This window comes from Tachysurus fulvidraco, chromosome 5 (genome assembly GCF_022655615.1).
Source record: "Tachysurus fulvidraco isolate hzauxx_2018 chromosome 5, HZAU_PFXX_2.0, whole genome shotgun sequence".
NCBI lineage: Eukaryota > Metazoa > Chordata > Actinopteri > Siluriformes > Bagridae > Tachysurus > Tachysurus fulvidraco.
In genome coordinates this window covers 27972938-27993776 of record NC_062522.1, presented here as the reverse complement: position 1 = coordinate 27993776, position 20839 = coordinate 27972938, and the positions used below count along the sequence as shown (strand labels likewise).

At 38.3% G+C, this 20839-nt stretch overlaps 2 protein-coding genes across 3 annotated transcripts; one reads left to right on the top strand and one right to left on the bottom strand.

Annotated features, from left to right (window-relative positions):
- Positions 1-1478: 1478 nt before the first annotated feature.
- ten1 (TEN1 subunit of CST complex) lies at positions 1479-3854 on the bottom strand. The gene is made up of 3 exons (XM_027133529.2): positions 3635-3854; positions 2268-2425; positions 1479-2188 (listed from the first exon to the last, which is right to left on the bottom strand). The coding sequence occupies exons 1-3, from the start codon at positions 3721-3723 to the stop codon at positions 2055-2057; spliced, it is 381 nt and encodes a 126-aa protein (XP_026989330.1). The 5' UTR covers positions 3724-3854; the 3' UTR covers positions 1479-2054.
- Positions 3855-3920: 66 nt separating this feature from the next.
- On the top strand, positions 3921-20557 carry acox1 (acyl-CoA oxidase 1, palmitoyl). Of its 2 annotated transcripts, none has more exons than XM_027133527.2 (14): positions 3921-4172; positions 6024-6183; positions 10583-10743; positions 11333-11440; positions 13581-13700; positions 14002-14117; positions 14404-14573; positions 14964-15126; positions 15510-15700; positions 15841-16017; positions 16340-16445; positions 17075-17218; positions 18055-18261; positions 19163-20557. In XM_027133527.2, exons 1-14 carry the CDS (start codon positions 4064-4066, stop codon positions 19211-19213), a joined length of 1983 nt encoding a protein of 660 aa, XP_026989328.1. In that variant the 5' UTR covers positions 3921-4063; the 3' UTR covers positions 19214-20557. The 2 variants fall into 2 exon arrangements, with proteins under 2 accessions (XP_026989328.1, XP_026989329.1); XM_027133528.2 differs by lacking the exon at positions 10583-10743 and adding an exon at positions 8764-8924.
- Positions 20558-20839: the final 282 nt, after the last annotated feature.

Below are 20839 nucleotides of genomic sequence, written 5' to 3'. Positions count from 1 at the left end.
AATACCTGTGAACGTGATGACGTATTTTTGACAGTTGTTTCGCAGACCGTTTTCGTGTGTGAAAAAGAGGTGTTGTGAAAACAAGCGTTTTGTGTGTAAACTGTCATAGTCTTACATTTTGGAGTTGTATTTAAACAAACACACAAAATCTTGTATCTGTAAACTGTCGTGGCCGTAAATTTTGGGATCCAACTCCGCAAAATTAAAATTTACACACAAATGCTTTGAATTACGTACGATTATTATTGACAGTGTTTTTATTCCATACGTTCCTCGTGAGAGAAATGGGCATGTAACTGTCCTGTCAGCAGGTTGAATCTTAATTGTCCTGCCACCGTAATTAGGTGCATTACTGCCACCTTCTGCTCTGGAGTATGGAACAGAAACAATCTGTTTGGCATGGCTTTTGATGACGCTCCTGTCGTAATAACTAGATTAACTGCGCATGAACAAAAGATTTATCTTTTTATTAATATCAAAGAGCTTATAATCGTATAATATTAGATTATAATAAGGAGATGCTTAATATGATAATAGAATTTTAACGGGTCCGGGCAGACCCGTCACTCGGTCCGGATCCGGACCGTGGTCCGCCATTTGGCGATGCCTGATCTATAATGTTGAATGCAGCACTAAGATTAAGTACTGTAGAATTTATATTGAGATGCATTCTTGTTCCAAAGCCAAGAACAAGTCATTTGATGGGCCCTGAAACCTGACTGAATAGATATTGGTAGCGTAATTGAACAGACACGACCTTTTCTAATATTTTTGACATAAACAGGATGTTTGAAATGGGTTTGTAATTTGATAATTGGTTAGGATCTAAATTAGGTTTCTTAATAAGGGGCTTAATAACCACCAACTTGAAGGTTTTTGAGATGACCTAAAAATGTAATAATTTAGTTTATTTCAAGTTTTAGTAAGGCAGAGTGCATCAAAACTATTGTTCTAAACCATTTCATTTATCCCGCCAAAACCCGTGAAGTTTTCAGGCAGAACCAAAACGAACGAGATGCATGCCGACATCAATCACAAATCCTAGACACCTCTGGATAAATCTTGTGAAGTTTAACTTTAGAAAAGTCCAATCTATGTATAATTATAAACTGAGTTAATTGTAGTATAGAATTGATGGAACAGCTGTGTTTTCTCTGAAATTGAAACCAGTGAAATTTTTCCAAGCTACCTTAAAATGATAAATAAATTGTGAGAACCATATGCTTAGAATCTGCCCCTTGACACACTAGATTATAAAAACAGGGTTCTTGCTGTTGAATCCTGTAATCAGGGAGAACCTGCTGGACGTAATGCCGTATCTGCAAGTAACAATAAATATGAGATTGAGAAAGACCATATCTGCCAAGAAACTGATCAAATGAGGAAAAGCAACCATTTGAATATAATCTGTTAAACATAGAAAGACCTTTTTTGTTCCACAGCTGGTTCCATCACTCAAAGCGGGTACAAAGTTATGATTCTGATGATATACAGTTTTATTGATTTTACATACATGCATACTGCAAACAATACACACAAACTGGAAAATGTGAAAGTGGAAACTGGAAAAGACATTTTTATACAGGATTTATGCTTGACCCAGTATCGTTTTACCTGGATAAATAAGAAGAACCCTTTGTCGCATATACTGTACATTAAAGCACAGTGAAATACTTTTCTTCACATATCCCAGTTTAGGACGCCGGTGTTAGAGTGACTTAACTCCTTAAGTTAAATCTAGAATTACACCTAAAGTCTACTTTCAAGGTTACCACTCATTTATTTATTTATATTTATTTTAATTTTGCACAAGCTTCATCAAGTCATTATCATATCAGCACTAAATATTGGTTCTAATATCACACCAGGATGCTGACCAAGGATTAACTGACATTTTCAAATTATTATTTGTTACCATTAATCATTTTGTATGCATGAGTATTTTATGATTTTATACAACCTTAATGTGTCTAATGGAAATGCTAATAATGACATTTTAACAATGTCATTATCAAGACACAGTCTGATCTTCCCCACTGTGAGATATGCTTGTGTTACTGTGCACCACCTTCATCATTTCGTTCACTAAAAAATGTCCTCTGTTCCTTTATGGCCTTCTGTAGCAGCGCAACATCCACACCGTCCACACAATTAAAGACCCTTGCACGCACCATGGCTTCACTGTGACCTAAAACAAAAGTTTGATGATGAGCAGAACTGTTGAGTCATTTGTTTACGTAATGAGCGTAAATGATAATACAACATACCCTCTGACTTTTCAATCTCTCCGAGTACAGTGTATTGAGCCCCAATTATTGGATCAAATGGCTCAACAAAGGAGGTCTGGATCGACACCTGATACTGCACCGATGCATGATTGGATGTAAGAATGGCTTTGGACTCCTCTGGCAGATAATCTGTAAGTCTATGGGTAGAAAGTTATATAAAATATCTTATAAACATATGAAAATTATCACATGGAGGCATTTTCGGCATTAGTTGGATCCGGTATGTTAGACTAGGGGGAAAAGTGTGAAGGACATTACTTCAGGCTTAACTTAAACATGGCAGTCTCATGATGCCATCTTTGTCATGTCTGTTTATGAAATATCTGTGGTGCTACATCTGCCCTAGTCAACTGTAAAAGCTTTTACTGTGAAATGGAAGTGTACTGGATCAATAACAGCTCATCCCTGAAGCATTAGACCACGCAAACTCATAGAGTGTGAAAATGTTCTTTTTTGTTGAATCAATCATTACAGAGTTCCAGACTGCCTCTGACAGCAACATCAACGTGTCAGGAGCTTCATGAAATGGGTTTTCATAACCAAGCAGCTGCACATAAGCATAAGTTCACTATGCTCAATAGCAAGTGTTCACTGGAGTGTTGTATAGCACACCACCACTAGACTCTAGAGCAGTGTAATCACGTTCTCTAGAGTGAAGTATCGTACTCTACTACCTGGCAATATGATGGACGAATTTGGGTTTGGCACATTCCAGGAGAAAACTGCTCCAACAGTGTTGTTTGATGGAGAAGCAATAGTATTCTGTGTTTAGGTAAGGCTGCTTCATTCCGGTAAAGATTTATGTTAATGCTACATCAAACAATGCCATAAAAACGGCCTTTTCCTCTTTCTGTATGACTGTGTCCCTGTGTAAAAATCAAGGTCCATAAACACACAGTTTGACATGTTTGTGGTGTAGGAACTCTGTGTCCATGTCCGTGTCATGTCCCTTAAACCCATCGAAAACATTTAGGAATGAACAAGATGTCTAACATCAGTACCTGGCCTCATAAATACTCTTTTGGCTGAATGAGCACAAACATCCACAAACACAGTCCAAAGTCTTGAAAGCCTTGTGAGAGGAGTTGAAGTTTATACATGTTAAAGTTTCAAAAGGGGTTATTTTATATTATTAAATCTACAATTTGGTATAGCTCCATAAATTAACAATACATCTGCTTTTTTAAAACTGCCCAACGTGTAAAGATATACGTTTGCACAACTCAGCACAAACATGGCCATAGTTACAATATCGTGCGTCATGATCTGTTCAAATATCGTGCCGATATCTGTTTGATCATATCGTCCAGCCCTAATCAGTCTGTTATTAAATAGAGATAAAGTACCTGCCAAATGTCCTTATAGAGGCTCCATCTTTTACCAGATCTGAATTGATTTCCCAGGGGAAGTGAAAAACCGCCGCTGAGGGAAGCATTACTGCATTAAAAGTGCTTTGGTTCAACTTTATTTAGCTGAGATTGCTAATTATTTCTCAATAACACATTATACAGACTCGTCAAAATAACAGCATGTTTGAACTACAGGACCCAAACTTCCGCCCCATTTATCCTAGGATTCCTATTGGTTGAAAAAAAATCTGACGCCAAAACACGTGACGCACTTCGCCCCCTATTCCGGAAACGAAGTTCACGTCCGTTACTAGACCAGAGTTGAAAGATTGTTCGATACGATATTCTCCAAATAACGTTCAGCTGTGTTTGTGTGAACGTCCTCAGCTTTTTCTGATCAAGAGAAAAGCAACAGAATTTGTAAGAATGAATCCTGACCTTCGTCGAGAAAGAGAAAATGCTACGTTCGAGTCGGAGATCCTTACAAACATATTGGACGGCAGTGTAGAGAAGAGCCGAAGGAGAAGAGAAATAGGTCGGATTTACAAGCTATGGGCTGAATATTAATCAGCTTTCCTTTGCTTTAAAGTCTAAAGACATAGTTGTTAAATCGTATTAATTTAAAATCGACAACACTAATCAACACTGTGATGTTATTGTGTTGCAAAGTTCATTTGCTGTATTTTGGAGCCTGCATGTGTTTTATTGTGTAAAAACTATTAGCAGCAAATTCTACATAAGTACTTTGTTCTCTGTATGTTTTACCTTTTCAATGCCTTGAGATGGCGTTCTTTATCACTCTTCATTAATAATGAGTGTTAACTAGAGTGCACTTTTTCAATTAACCTTTTTTTTTAATCTGTCTCTTTAGTTTATTATTTTAGCTTTAACCCATCCACAATATTCCAAAGCAGTTCAGTTGTGTCTGTTCTCACTAAGGATAAATAAGTACATACATACATGCATACATACATGCTGTTTGTTCTACACATCAGGAAAATGTGGTCTTTGACCTAATGTTTATTTCGGTTAAGAAGAAAAGTCAGCTTATGGGTATTTGTTGAGTCCCACAGGATCCCGGCCCTGACGTATGTCTTCGGTGGCATGTGAAACTTTTAAAAGATTAGTTATAAAACTTATGTTTTATAATTGTGATGTGGTAGCTCAGCGGTTAAGGTGTTAAACTAATGGTCGAAAGGTCATAGGTTCGAATCCCAGGTCCACCAGGCTGCCCCCCGAGCAAGGATCTTAACCGTCAATTGCTCAGTTGTATAAATTACAATAAAAATGTAAGTCACTCTGGATAATTGTGTCTGCTAAATGCTGCGAATGAAATGTAATCTGAAATATATGGTGGATATTCTAAGTCTGCAGTCCATGCACTTATACCGTGTGTTTGTATAATACACTGATCATTATAACATTAAAACCACTGACAGGTGAAGTAAACAGTATTGATTATATTGTGGACATAACATACAGCTAAGTACGATGACCCATACTCAGAATTCGTTCTCTGCATTTAACCTATCCAAAGTGCACACACACAGCAGTGAACACACACACAGAGCATTGGGCAGCCATTTATGCTGCGGCTCCCGGGGAGCAGTTGGGGGGTTCAGTGCCTTGCTCAAGGGCACCTCAGTTGTGGTCGGCCCGAGACTCGAACCCACAACCTTAGGATTACGAGTCAGACTCTCTAACCATTAGGCCACGACTTGCCACTTGTTATAGTGTCACCTGTCAAGGGGTGGGATTTATTAAGCAGGGAAACGTAAAGAAAAAATGATTCATCAGACCAGGTCATGTTCTTCTGTTGCTCTGTGGTCCAGTTTTGATGCTTACATGGTCATTATCACTTTTTCAGTGGTGTGATGTGATGCACTTTGTATTCTGACAAATGATATTCTGATATTTTCTATCATAGTCAGCATGAACTTTTTCAGACATTTTTGCTACAGACCAGAAGAACTAATCTTCACTCATGTGCATCTTGCCAGATGCACATACATGCATACATTCCCCGTCTGTACTTCTTCCAACTCCATGAAATGATCGTTCACTTGCCTGCCAACTTTTGACATGTGCCGCTGTAATAAGAAAGTTATTCACTTTACCTGTCAATGGTTTTAATGTTCTAGCTGATTAGTGTACATGATAATAATATAAGTGAACTTGTATTATGACACTAAAGGTAGCAATATTCAAATGCTGAAGCCACTTTGGCCCTTGGTGGATAATATTGGGCACCTTGGATGTAAAGGTTTTAGTTGCTTTGTATTATTCGTAAGGTTGTGGTCCTAAAATTTAAAGAATATTTGACACGTTTACTTGACTTGTTTATTGTTTACTGTTGTTAATATGCTGCTCTGTCATTGTGCTACAGAAACTCTGGTGATTAATGACCCTGACTTCCAGCAAGAAGACCCGAACTTCCTGTCTCGCAGTGAGCGCTATGACGCGGCGTTGAAGAAGAGCGTCCAGATGTTTTCAAAGATCCGGGATTTTGGCATCTCTGATCCTGAGGAGATATACTTCTATAAGAGGTACTGAGATAGATTTCTGAGTCTGAATAAACAGTCTTTTTTTTCCTTACTGCAGACTGTCTCTCATTTCTAAATCTGCATGACATCTGTTTTTTCCCCTCGAGTGTAAATCTGAAAAAAAGTTTTGTCGTGTTCAGATGTGGCATTGACTACACCTAAAGTTTCACCTAGACATGCTTTTAAGCTATAACTTTAAGAATCCACTGTGCAGTCCTCACCACTGTATTGCATCCAAAAATATCATGTATGTACCTCATATCAGAATACAATCCTTTATTTATTATGGTGCCAGGGGAAAAAAGATGTAGACTGGATATAGTAAGGAGAAACCTGGCCAGTCTCCTTAGCTCAGCAGTGGGAATCATTACATAACTCTGAAATACATAAATTGTAGATAAAGGGAAAAAGTTTGTTCTAGATCAGGGGTCGGCAACCTTAAACACTCAAAGAGCCATTTGGACCCGTTTCCCACAGAAAAAATACCACAGGGAGCCACAAAATTCTTTTGACATCTAAAATGAAGAGAACACTGCATATATCGTTTTTTACCTTTATGGAAAGTATAGAAAAAACTGTAGTGTGTTGCATTTATGAAATCAATGAACTGCTACCGAGTAAACGCAATTTTATTGCTGCAGGCAAACAAAAATATTTCGAACAGTTTGAACTAACCTTAAGAAAAAAGACACTGGGTTGAAGTTTACTTTCAAATAAAATGTTTAATGTATAATTGAGTCCTTCGTATTCATGACCAGTGCTCTGAAGTTTTGAAGACAGGCAAGCATGACATCTCCAACCCCTCACTAAATCTCACTAAACTGACCTCTTTTTGATTGGCTGATAAGTGTCAGGCTCGACTAAGAACTGAGACGCGCTTGGTTCCTGCCCGGTTCCACAGAGACAGCGGTGCGGACTGATACATTTTGGGTGCTGCGGCTTATTAAATATATGATAGTCAAAAAGTTTTTCTGCGTGAGAATATGATGTGCGGCGGGAGAGCGTGAGAAAAGACCCAAATGCGTGACTGTCACTCTCAATGCGTGGCACTTGACAGCCATGCATGACATCAAAACTTTAACTTGCCGGCTGCAGCAAACCAAAACTGCCCTGCTTCTGTGTGTCGGATTTTGCAAGTCGGCAGTTATGACGCATAAAAAAAAAAAATTAAACACGGTTTATTTTAATGTTACAAGAGCATCATGATCTTAGAATTTAGAATTATATTTTTAAAAAACTAACTAACAAAAATAAAAAATTTAAATTAAATATTTATTTTCCAAATCTACAGGGAGCCGCAGCAGAGGGATGAAAGAGCCACTTGCGGCTCCGGAGCCGCGGGTTGCCGACCCCTGTTCTAGATTATCTGAGCAGGAACTTGTAGGCCAAGATAGAAAGCCAGTCATTGCAGCAGATTGAGAGAAAATTATTATTATTAGTAGTAGTAGTAGTAGTATGAACAATTGAGTTTTCCCCATAATAGATCTAACACGTGCCAGATCCTGGGATCATTTTCAAGAATGTTTACTTTGTTGCATGAGTTGCATTTTAATAGGTACTCATACTAGTATTTATGATGTGTGATGTGATATGAGATTATTTTTGCCAGAGTGAATATTAGGATCCCACATAATTTGTTTATCTCAAAGTACACTTTATTTTTTATTTGTTTTAATATTGCCCCTAGAGTTGATTTTTAAAATTGCACTTGCAGGTTTTTGGCCACATCCCAAACCTACATGAGTGAGAGGGTACAGTCAGAACAGAGTGTGTATCGAGAATAAACCTATGCTCAATGGTTGTTAGATGTTATTCATTGTGTGAGTCCTTCATTTTACAAAAGATTGAAAAAAAAGCTTGTAGCTTTGAGCATCTCCTGTTGCACTGAATCATTTGAAAGACTCTTTTATCTGAAGAATTTAGGAAGTAAAGAATGATCAGTCAGTTGATTGCGTTGATCAAGGGCTTGTGTCTTTCTCAGGCTAAATGACAAAACCAACCACAAAGCTTTTTCAAGCACATTTTAAGCTTAATTTTATGTATAAGCTGTTTTTAACCATATTAAATCAGGATGATATTGATATTGTTTTTCAGAGTTTGAAGTGATGCGCTAAAAACTGTCAATATACATAAAGTTGCTTAAAAAGAACGTTGGCTTTTTCCTAGTTAAAGACAAAAACAACAGCAAAATAGATACAAGACTAAGCATAAAGCGACTGTTGAAACTTACACTGTGCATTCGCATCATCAAAATGCAGAAGAGCATTTCTTAATGCATAAGTCATTAATAACAGCAAATTGTAATATATTTGTGTATGTATTTACAGCGCATGATCAGTCTTGTGCAGTTTTATCGTTATTATACTTACTGAGTTGTGTAGGTCAATACAGAGTTCAGACTTATACGCAATTATGCAACAAGGCAGTTAGATAATGCATGCATATCAGATAAACACATCAGATCCTTTGCTCTAGAGTTCTAGAGTTATAAATCTTGATTATACCAGCAATACTGATGCAGAATGATTCAAATGGGGCAAAGAACATGTATAGTGTAGCTAAAATGTGCGTACATTCCTGCAGAGTGGCTAAAAAATCCCCCCATGAGGTTTTCAGTCTCCATTACGTGATGTTCATCCCTACACTGTCCAACCTGGGCACCCCTGAGCAGCGTGACAAATGGCTGCCACTGGCCAGTTCATTCAAGGTGGTCGGCACGTACGCCCAGACCGAAATAGGGCACGGTCAGTCATTCTCATTCTTATGGAATCATGGGATATGTGCATTCAGATCCACAGGGTGTCATGAGTCTGCTATCAGAACTTGGTCTAATTTCATCACAACTAATAATACGGTCATATGTTTGAAATATAGATTTTTATTTGTTGTGATGGTGCCTGTTTTTCTAAGAGAGTGCAACATGACTTTTTTTTTAAGTTTTTTTATTTAGCCCTAACGTTCTACTGGGTTTTAGCAAACCCTGTATATTGTGTGTCATAGAATATGTATGTCTTCGAGAATTGTGAAGGTATTTGTGATCATCGTACTCACCCCAATTCTAACAGTAACTCAACAAACAAATAAATAAATAAACCTATTAGCCCTAAAATATGGAAGTGCATAATGTGTTAAATCTGTTTCAAGGAACCAAAACAGTCCATGACAATAGATGGAAAAGTTTTGGCACCCATTGGCAAATGCCATTCTATTCATTTAAACACTTTTTCTGCAGCAAACATAATTTTTATTAATAATATTTTCTGTCATAGAAGCCATATCATTTTTGATGAACTTAAAAAAAAAAAAAAAACAGATTTGGCTTGTGTTGCCCAAACCTTCAAAGACCGCTGTATGCTTACCATCTTAAAACTGTAAGTTGATCTAAAACCTGGGGGAATAAGCGCAGGTCCTGATAGCAGACTTTTCTCTGCATTTCTGTGGTCCAAAGTATGACTAAGTGAAGGCCTTGACTCTTGACAGCAGTCTTAGTGGCCTGTGTGGGTGTTTGACAGCATTCCCTCATATGCTCGAGAGAGAGTCTTTTGGAGGAAATAAACGAAAACCTTTGTCTATAGAATTCGTAGAATCGTTCTCTTTTCCTTCAGTCAGGGCTTCTACAGTAGCTCCAGCTTTTAGTTCACTCCTTTTTTTCTTTTACTTGTTCTTTCTTTCTTTTTTCTTTGCATGTCTGGCTGGTGACAATGAACTTAGGACCTAAGTGCATGGTTGATGATTTAATTTGACGTGCATGCTTTGATTCTGTAAAGATTTCTGGCCTGATTAAAAAAAAAAAAAAATCGACTTTGTTATAACTTTTTATTTAAATTCCCTCTCATTTCAAACCTAATCCATCAGTCCTTACAGGTGTGGCTTGATGAGCTGCAAGGTAAATGTTGCTTATGAGTAAAGGAAGTCTGCCTCAAACAAAAAATCTGCCTCACACAAACAAATGGTTAGGATTTTTTTTGGTTTGGTTTTGTTTTCTAAAGCAGTTTACATGTGGGGCATCTTTCCTAAATTGTGCATGTCATTATCTATGATGTTTTTAAAATCCTGAATGCTTTTGCTTTGTCTAGTCAAATTAATTTATTTCCTAATGATTATCTGTATAATATCTTTATTTATTTTTTTTTCGACTAAATGACACCAGTAATAATGAAATGTTGTGGAAGTGATGGTTAATTAACCCCAAGATTCAAGTTAATTAACTTGATTGTTTTTCTCTCCATATTTCTTCACCCCTCACACTAACCATTCCTTATTCTTGTCTTTCTCCCTATCCAACCTGCTTACTCATATTCTTTCACTAATCATTACACTCCCAATGCCAACACCCTCCTTTTCATCTTTAATTCCTGGCTGGCTCTCTGTCCTGCTTTAACCCTTTGACCTGCGACTGCAGATGCGTACACAACGGACGCTCAGAACCACTGGACCTGCACCTGGGCATGTTTCTGACCACACTTCTAAACCAGGCCTCGCCGAATCAGCTGGACACCCTCTTCACGCCCGCATGGAACCTGGAGATTATCGGGACCTATGCCCAGACAGAGCTCGGGCACGGTACATTCACATTTACGGGGGTTAGATGTCTAGACATAAAGCACTAGACTACGGAAAATGTTATCGGGAAAACGCGGTTTTGATATTGGAGTGAAACTGAATAATTCTATATTCCTGATAATAATCAGATCATGTCCAGCATCTAATTCTAACCTATAAAACCTCATCTCTTTTTCTCATAGTTTTTACAAATCCTTCTCTCAGAAAGGGGGTTTGGGGGGTTCTTTTGGCGTTAGATCAGACCACATTACAGCTGTCAAACATCTACTAGACCCACTAGCTGTTTAAATTGACGATTTTTAAAAAAAAATAAATTGGCGATTTTTTTTCTTCTAAATTACCCCAAATGTAATTCAGTTAAATGAGTAGGAATTATGATTAGCTTCAAGCTTATAAGTAAACTACATTTCGGTTATAGGTTAAATTCTTCCTCAGATTCTGTAGGTTGTTATATTTCATACTTTGGACCACAAGCTAAAGAATTTGACATCCTCTGTTTCTTCTCAATAACAAATTTGTTTGTGTCGTAAAGTTTAACCTTCAATTCCACTGCGTTTGTCCTGTATGAGCTCATATCCATGCTCTTCAGGAACACACATCCGTGGACTTGAGACCACCGCGACCTACGACCCCTCCACGCAGGAGTTCGTTCTGAACAGCCCGACGGTCACTTCCATCAAGTGGTGGCCAGGAGGACGTGAGTGATTTTTTTTCCCCCCTAATGAATTATTTTACTACCAATTTATAAATTCAATAAGAATAATATAGCTGCAAGCAGCGACGACGGGCCCTCGCACGTTTTTTTATCGCTATACGGTGCCTCCCAGAAAACAATGCACGGTGGGCAAGTGCATCAAGTGGGTAAATATCAGTGGACTATTTCACGTTGTTACTGAACAATTTGGGGACTGTGGGTAAATGAAACCCCACATTTTAGACAAACGGGGGCACTACTGAGCCACATAAGCGACACACCTTTGTCTGACCTTTTTGTACACACTTAACAGCCGACAAATGTGATGTATGTGTCAAATTTCAAGTTAATCTAAGCATGCCAAAAGCCTTAAATATGCTGGAAAAAAGTAAAATTTGACACGATGCCATGGCAACAGTGTTTGAGATATCAAAAATCCGTTCGCAATTTCGCGTCTCTAATATCTCTCCGTCATGGTGGCCAAGTCTGGTCTCAATTGCATGAACCCCCTAGGAGGAGCATTTAAAAGTTTACCGCATGCAGCTGTCAAAAAATCCACCTTTGTGACTGACACACTTCCTGGGGCCTGTTGGTTATATACCCGGGACTCACAATAAGTACATCGATGTGATCGGAATCCTTGGCCGAACATACACACCGTGTATCATCACAATAAGACATTTTTTGCCTTAGATAGAAGACACTACCTGTTTCTCTGAATTCGCCATAACTTAGTCGCCTCGCCATGGCAGCACCGTTCGAGATATCAAAAATCCCTTCGCACTTTATCATCTACAACGTCTCGGCATCATGTTGACCACTTTTGGTGTCAATCGCATGAATGTCCTAGGAGGAGTATTTAAAGGTTCACACATGCAACTTTTGTGACTGACACACTTCCTGGGACCTGTTGGTGACGCTATGTCCGAGATTCACAATAGGCGCATCGATGCGATCGAAATCCTTGGCCGAACATACACACCGGGTGTCATCCCAAAAAGACAGTTTTTGCTTTAGATATTAGACATTTCCTGTTTCTCTGAATTCGCCATAACTTAGTCGCCTCGCCATGGCAGCACCGTTTGAGATATCAAAAATCCCTTCGGAATTTAGCAAGTGCAATGTCTCGGCATCATGTTCACCACGTTTGGTGTCAATCGCATGAATTCCCTAGGAGGACTATTTAAAAGTTCATTGCATGCAAAAACACAGAAACACTTCCTTGGGCCTGTTGGTGGCGCTATGTCCGAGATTCACAATAGGCACATCGATGCGATCGGAATCCTTGGCCGAACATACACATCGCGTGTCATCACAATAAGACATTTTTGCTTTAGATATTAGGCATTTCCTGTTTCTCTGAATTCGCCATAAATTTGTCGATTCGCCATGGCAGCACCATTCGAGATATCAGTAACCCCTTCGGAATTTAGCAAGTGCAATGTCTCGGCATCATGTTCACCACATTTGATGTCAATCGCATGAATTTCCTAGGAGGACTACTTCAAAGTTCACCGCATGAAATTTTGAAATAATCCAAAATGGCTGACTTCCTGTTGGGCGTAGCTCATAGTTTAGAGCGCGAAAGTTGTTCGGGTCCATGAGATCTATATGCGTACCAACTCTCGTACATGTGCATACATAATTGCCCGATCTGTGCACAAATGTTTGTTTTTTCATTACAGGGGGCGCTACAGAGCCCCCCTGCCACGCCCGTATTCCAGCCTTTGCCCAAGCCTAGCGTCGTACGACTCTGATGTGTGTGCCAAATTTCAAGAGTGTTCGAGCATGTTAAGGGACCCCAGTTGGCCAATGTGTGCTAAATAAATAAATAAATAGATAGATAATAGTAATAAACCCGAGCAAAAACAATAGGGCTTCGCAACATCTGTGCTCGGGCCCTAAAAAGAGAAAAAAATAAAGAAAAACAGTATACAAAAATGTATGAATACACTTAAGATAGAATTAACTGTACAGATGGGAAAGGCAGGATGTGAAAAAAAGCATGTACATAAAATATATATATGAATAGTGTGGAAAACAAAAACACGTCAGTCCTCGGTCGGAACCAGCTTGCTCATGTGAAACGTGTTGTGTTTGGAAGGAGAATTAAGCATGATGTCTTTGTGCATTTGTTTTGTAGTGGGTAAGACGTCCAATCACGCCATCGTGTTGGCGCAGCTCTACACACACGGCAAGTGTCATGGACTCCACGCCTTTATCGTCCCTATACGGTGTATGAAAACCCACCAGCCTCTGCCGGGTATGTTTGATTCATGCTTCTATGTTTTAACAACTATTTATTAATTTAGAACAAGAGTCATTGTGTGCACTTGCCAGTGTTAAAAAAATCAGTTTGTATATTTTTTAGAGCTCTCTGTAAACTGTGACAAGCCTTTGACCCTAATGTTCTGTTAATTTTAAGGGTTAGATACGACCAGCTCAGATTGATTTTGGTTTGGAGCATTTTTATTCCTTAAAACAGACAGAATGTAGAGGCTGTGAATATTCACTATTTACATGACTTGTGCAGGGTTAGTGAATTGAGTCCACCATGTTTGCAGGCGTGGTTGTAGGTGACATTGGCCCCAAATTTGGCTTTGACGAGGTGGATAATGGATTTTTGAAGCTGGACAACATTCGGATCCCACGTGAGAACATGCTGATGAAGTACTCCAAGGTAAGGAGCACATGAGGATGTGAAACATATTTGTGTGTAAAGTTTTGTGTGAGTGAGTGTGAGTGAGTGTGAGTGAGTGTGAGTGAGTGAGTGAGTGAGTGAGTGAGTGAGTGAGTGAGTGAGTGAGTGAGTGAGTGAGTGAGTGAGTGAGTGAGTGAGTGAGTGAGTGAGTGAGTGAGTGAGTGAGTGAGTGAGTGAGTGAGTGAGTGAGTGAGTGAGTGTGTGTGTGTGTGTGTGTGTATATATATATATATATATGTGTGTGTGTGTGTGTGCGCGCTTGTAGGTCCACCCTGATGGCACGTACGTGAAACCCCCCAGTGATAAGCTGACCTATGGCACCATGGTGTTCATCCGTGCCATGATTGTAGGAGAGTCAGCCATTGCTCTGTCCAAATCCTGCACCATCGCCATCCGCTACAGTGCTGTCCGGCATCAGTCTGAGCTACGAGCTGGGTGAGAGATCAAATCTCTCACCTCCTATACTACAGAAATTTGCTAATGCTTTTTTATGAATAAACATGCACTTTTTATTCATTTATAGTTAGGATTAATATTGTGAAACATCTCTGAGACCAATTAGTCACTCATATTGCTTACATTCTAACAGCTGTAAAGCTTTGTTACCTTTCCACTTATCTTCTCTTATGTCTAAATCACTTTCATTTTCATTTCAATTCTTCACCTTTATCAATGAACACACGTCTTTTTTTTTCTTTGTAAAATTATTAGGAATTATTTGTTCCACGTTTGCCGTTAGCGATTACTATTTACACAGTTCCTCACATTCAATTATTAATAGTCTAGTATGAGCTCATATTGTTTACTGGTGTTTTCTATACTCAGAGAGCCTGAGCCACAGATCTTGGACTACCAGGCTCAGCAGTATAAACTCTTCCCCCTGCTAGCAACGGCCTACGCCTTCACCTTTGTGGGCCAGTACATGAAGAACATGTATAATCGCATCACTGGAGACATCAACCAGGGAGACTTTAGCGAGCTACCTGAGGTACGAGGATGAGGTTCAGTCAACAGGGTCCAGTTACAGTAATCTTTTTAATAATACACAGTCAAGGAATTCTATAAAGTGCAACTTTACAGGAGATTTTAATGTCCTGATTATGTCCTTGTAAGGTGGCTAATAACATGCTATATTATAAACATTTGATTCAATCATTAATACTGGATGAAATATAAAATGATGCATACTTTACGTCCCATATAAAAAAAATAGAACAATTATTGCATTAACTAGAAAATCTCGTGGTGTTTTTTGTGTCCGTGTTTTATATCTATATGATAACTTCTCACTGCTACTGTATATCAGACATGTTACCTTGCAACATTTAACTAACTTTAATATATGTATATATATATCTTTCTCTCTCTCAGCTCCATGCTCTAGCTGCAGGTTTGAAAGCTTTCACTACCTGGAGTGTGAATGCAGGGATTGAAGTGTGTCGGATGGCATGCGGAGGTCACGGTTACTCTCGAAGCAGCGGCCTGCCGGACATCTACGTCACCTTTACGGCCACGTGCACCTACGAGGGCGAGAACACCGTCATGATGTTGCAGACGGCTCGGTACACACACCCGACACGTTGCAGATATCTGCTACAAACCTCTGACATGGATTTTTCACATTCTTTGTCCCTGTGCATAATTTAAAGTGATATAACAGTGTAACAGTTTCCTGTGTTTGTGGTTTATTTCTGTGGTTCAGGTACCTGGTGAAGAGCTACAGACAAGTGCGTGATGGAAAGCAGCTGAGTGGCATCGTCTCGTACTTGAACGACGCTCACCAGCGTATTCAGCCTCACCCCACTGGGTCCAGACCCACAGTCATCAACATCAACGACCTGCAGAGCCTTGTGGAGGCATACAAACTCCGTGCTGCCCAGTGGGTCACATACACCGAGCTCTGCTTTACTAAATATCATAGTTGTGCAGAATTTTTCCCTCTCGAGTGCTGCCAAAAATACAGGGCTAGTGATTGCACATGTTAATTAAAAGGCAAATATTGTTTTGTCTAATGTCACAATAAAAAAAGCTTTATAAATAAACCTCAGGGACTAGCACCAGATCTTTACTAAGGGAAAGTCTCAGGTTGGGGTTTATTGCTTCAGGAGATCAGCAAGAGATCAAGAAGAACTTTTTTTTAGAGATTTAAAGAATCAGCATGTTCTTTTAACCCAACCTTTTGCATGTGTATTTGATCTTAGTCTGGTGGAAACGGCAGCGAAAAGCCTTCAGACAGAGCTCCAGCGCAGCAAGAGCCAAGAGGATGCATGGAACAACAGCTCCTTAGAGCTCCTCCGAGCCTCTGACGTATGACTCTGATGCTTTCTTTAGTTTGAATTTGACACCTTTGTGAAAATCTGGTGGAATTATTATATGATGTTATCCGAATGACTTGTATACTTGCATACCTGATCCCAGCCTGCACCACAATGACTCCAGTTTGAGTTTATTTTTGAGCAGAACATGTATTTATAAGGTTTGTTATAAATTTCATTAATAATTGATAAACATTGATATAAAATGAGTAAAGTTATTGTATTGCTCCAAGTCTGATATAAAATGAGTCAGGACTTGTGTGTTTTCCCCTCTGAAAAAGTAACTCTTAAAGCTCTGAGTCTATACTTTCATATGAGCTTCATATTAACCACCACTGTAGAGTGTGACATGATGAAGACATTCAATGCTGAACCCGGACGCAACAAAACAGCCACAGATTTTATTTTTTAGCCTCCGGTTGAAAGTCATCATGAAATTGATGCTTTTATCACAGAGACATAGTGTAGCTTTCTAGCAGGATGTGGTTGCTTTTTTTAAAGCTTTATCAAACCACTCTGGATTTTTTTTTTTTCAGTAATTCCAGTGTTTGTGGCTGGCTGTGCATTTGTTTTGAAGAATGTTTTGTCTCACTGTCTGTGTTTGTCTGTCTTTGTGTTTAGGCCCACTGTCACTTTGTAGTGGTGAAGCTTTTTGCTGCTAAGCTGAGTGAGATCAGTAACACATCTGTCTACTCCGTCCTCAGCACTCTCGCTCTGCTCTATGCCCTGCATGGCGTTTCCAACAACTCAGGAGACTTTTTGCAGGTTTAACACACTCGCACGCACACATTTATAAATCATTAAATGTATTCCTTAACAACACTTTAACCTGTCAACTCATTGGAGTCATGCAACTGACGACAACTCGCACACGACACAATATTCTTAGGAATATATTAATAGTAACATTAAGTAATTTGGCCTTCATTGAGCGTGACTGGGAAGTGAGTCATTTTTCTTGCTTATAACTGCTTATAACGTAAGACTGTCTCACAGCGTTTGAGTCATCTTGGTAAATGTGAGTTGTTCTTTTACAAAATTAAAGCAAATGTGGAACTTTTAATTATGATAAAGGCTGGATTATTGAAGGCATAGTTAATAGAGGGGGTTTGTGGGAAAGCCTGGCGAACAGAGGTGCACTGATGGGCTGACGTACTGTACCATGCACTCACGCTATATAACGCATCATGTCTACACATTGACGATGCCGTGAATCAAGCAGGTGAATGAACAATGAACAAGTATCATAAAAGCTGATATGCTGCAGGTTTAAGGAGCTCACTTTTATTGATCCTCTTCTTGTCTGTTCATTCACGACTATTACATTTTCTGGCTCTGTGGTGAACATGTTCATGTTGCATGGGTGGAAATATAAATGCAAACACACCCAGATATGTGCACAGATTTGCATACACTGTATAAACATGCAGTATAAACCAGGCTTTTGTACTTAATCTAAAGAAGCAATTATTTAAACAGCAAACTTTATATTTACTATACGTTGCTATAGGTACATGTACCACATTCAAAGCTCAATGTGGAAATCTCATGTACAGTCAGCTATACTGAAATCTTTTTTCTGTCGCATGTGCATTTTCTAGGCTGGTTTACTGACCGTTCCTCAGCTGTCTCAGATCGCTCAGAGGATTAAGACCCTGATGGCTGAGATCCGTCCGAACGCTGTGGCGCTGGTGGATGCCTTCGACTACCCTGACGAGATGCTTAACTCGACGCTAGGCCGCTACGACGGGAACGTTTACGAGAGCATGTTCGATTGGGCCAAGAAATCTCCGCTCAACCGCACGGAGGTAAATCAACAATATATACATTTACTATTGATTTGCTTTATTTTCTGTCATTGCTTATCAGGATAAGAATGAGCTCTCTTCATATACTGGCATATATTTTGTCATATGGAATATACAGTACTCCAACATCCTAAACCTGAACAATGCAGTTTATTGTAACCCAGAATAAACCTCAAAGCAACTTGAAGCATTTTATTACTTTAGGTCATGTAAATAATTACGCATTTACTCAGCTGGTGGAGGCAAAGTACACTACACCATGATGCAGCTATGAGAGATATGAAAGAAATATCAAATATAAGGCATATTTTTCATGCAAAATGCTTGTTCACAAAAAAATTCTTTGATACTGCAAAATAAAAAAATCTATTTTAAAATGCTTAAATAAATGTTTGAAAATTTGGCAATTGGAAACTGGAAACAATTTGCTTCCAGTCATATGTTATCTATAACATCTCAAAAAAAGCATCTTGTGACATTTTCTCGATTTATTTAGTTCTTCAGAATAGGGAAGTCTTCAGGATTGAGGTTTTTATCCATTATTTTCTGTAGCATGACAAACTGGGTCTTTAAATGTCTTTAACTTTGAGAAAAAAGACCGGTGAGGAACCAAACTAAAATACAAGCATTATATATATAATTGTAAATGGTTAAAACGTGCAACAAGCCATTTCTTAACACACAAAATCACTGTGTTTATTATTTTCTTGTAACAGCAAACCCTGTCACATTTTCTTCCCTACTTCATAAACAAAGCATTGGTTATCCGTCTTGTACCTTCTGCACAGTTTGTTTAATGGTCTGTAAATTATCATGTCAGATTTCCTTAATTGGTGGTTTTCTAACTACATGAAATCACAACCGTTCACACCCCTCTTTTATTCTCTCCTCTTCACTTTAGGTCCATGAATCATACTACAAGTACATGAAACCTCTGCAGTCCAAACTGTAAGCCTGAAGCCGGGACTTCTTTTCAACTACAATTTAAGGGCACTCATTTCTAACTGGAGAATAACCTCTCAATCACGTAAAATTCATCTGATAGATTCTCATAAGTTACAGACCACATGAATCAGTGTGTTACTCTTCGATCCGTGTTTTTTTTTTTCTTCTTCTTTCTTCATTTTAATTCTATAATCTGAAGTGATTAAAAGTCAGGAAGTTTGTTGTGGCTTGGTGGCATTTCTGGGATATAAATTCAGAACCAACCCATCACTACAGCAGAAACATAACTGATAAGCTATTACTGATGTACATTGTAGGTAACATGCTAATATAGATGGTGCTATTGGTCCCAGGTCAGTACGTGATAAATATGAGGATTGCATTATATGAGGAGACTGTTCATGTTCTTGATTGATTTTGATTTGCGCTATTAATTTCCCCCCACTGTTGGTGTCCAGATCTGTGTTCGATATGTTTTGTGTTTTTTAATTGCACATAATTTTTTTGGACTCATTTTGTGAATGAAAGGTGATAATCTTTTATTTGATATTAGCATTAATATTTTGAGTGAAATATGAGTAAAATGAATTACAGCCTGTACTGAGGAGACTCATGTAAAGTTTGTAATTTTTTGTCAATTGAAAAAATTAATAGCAGTGTGTGTACTCCTGTGAGTTACTAGATTTCACATTAACGTGTTCCTGATTTCAGAAAATATTTTTAATGTGAAATTACGTATGTGGAATTTCCAGCAATGGAAATTGCTAAAATGAATATAAATTATTTGCGAAAGCAAGAAGAAACTAAATGCCAGATCAGAAGCAGTACAATTCGACAATGAGCCTGCCTGGTACATAAAAGCACTTAATACAACATGTGTTGTGTAATAATATTGTTCTCTAACCAGACACAAGTTGGATGAGTCTTGAATCACTGATTGATTGTCCAGAAACTTTGGCTCTGATTTGCAAGAAATTAGAATGTTAATATTATGGATTAGTCCCCTTTTAATATTTACATTTTTAATGTCCATGAATCAAACTACTCACTCACTCAATGTGAGTACATGTTAGTCTTGCTTACTTCATGATTTTTGAGTGAGTAGTTTGATTCATGGACATTGCATTTCTTTCTGTTGTTCTAATGAAAACTTACTAGCATGCGAGTACATGTTAGTCTTGCTTACTTTATGATTTTTGACCAATAGTTTGATTTATGCTACAATGAATTAGTCATAAAACTACAGTCTAACTCTGGAAAATAAAATGCTAAAACAACAGAAATTTCTGAAATCAGGTGTCTTGGTTGATCACTTGATTGTCAAATAAAATATTCGCAATCAAGCCTTTTATTTTTGTGTTCTATTGTTATTTCTGTTCACACTTCACACAACCTAAAAAGAAAACTCTGTAATTAGACAAATTGGCCCAGGAGGTGTCAGTGTTAGAGGAAATTACCTGTTTCTTAGATCAATGTATTTTCATAAATTTACAACATTTTATTATTTAGAGAATAAAATTCTGAATTATTATGTAAAGTGTAAACCAAACTTATTGCAGCTTACAATAAACTGGACACTTTCCAACATCTACAGTATATGCACTTAGTTAGAATTTATGACATTCTTTTTATG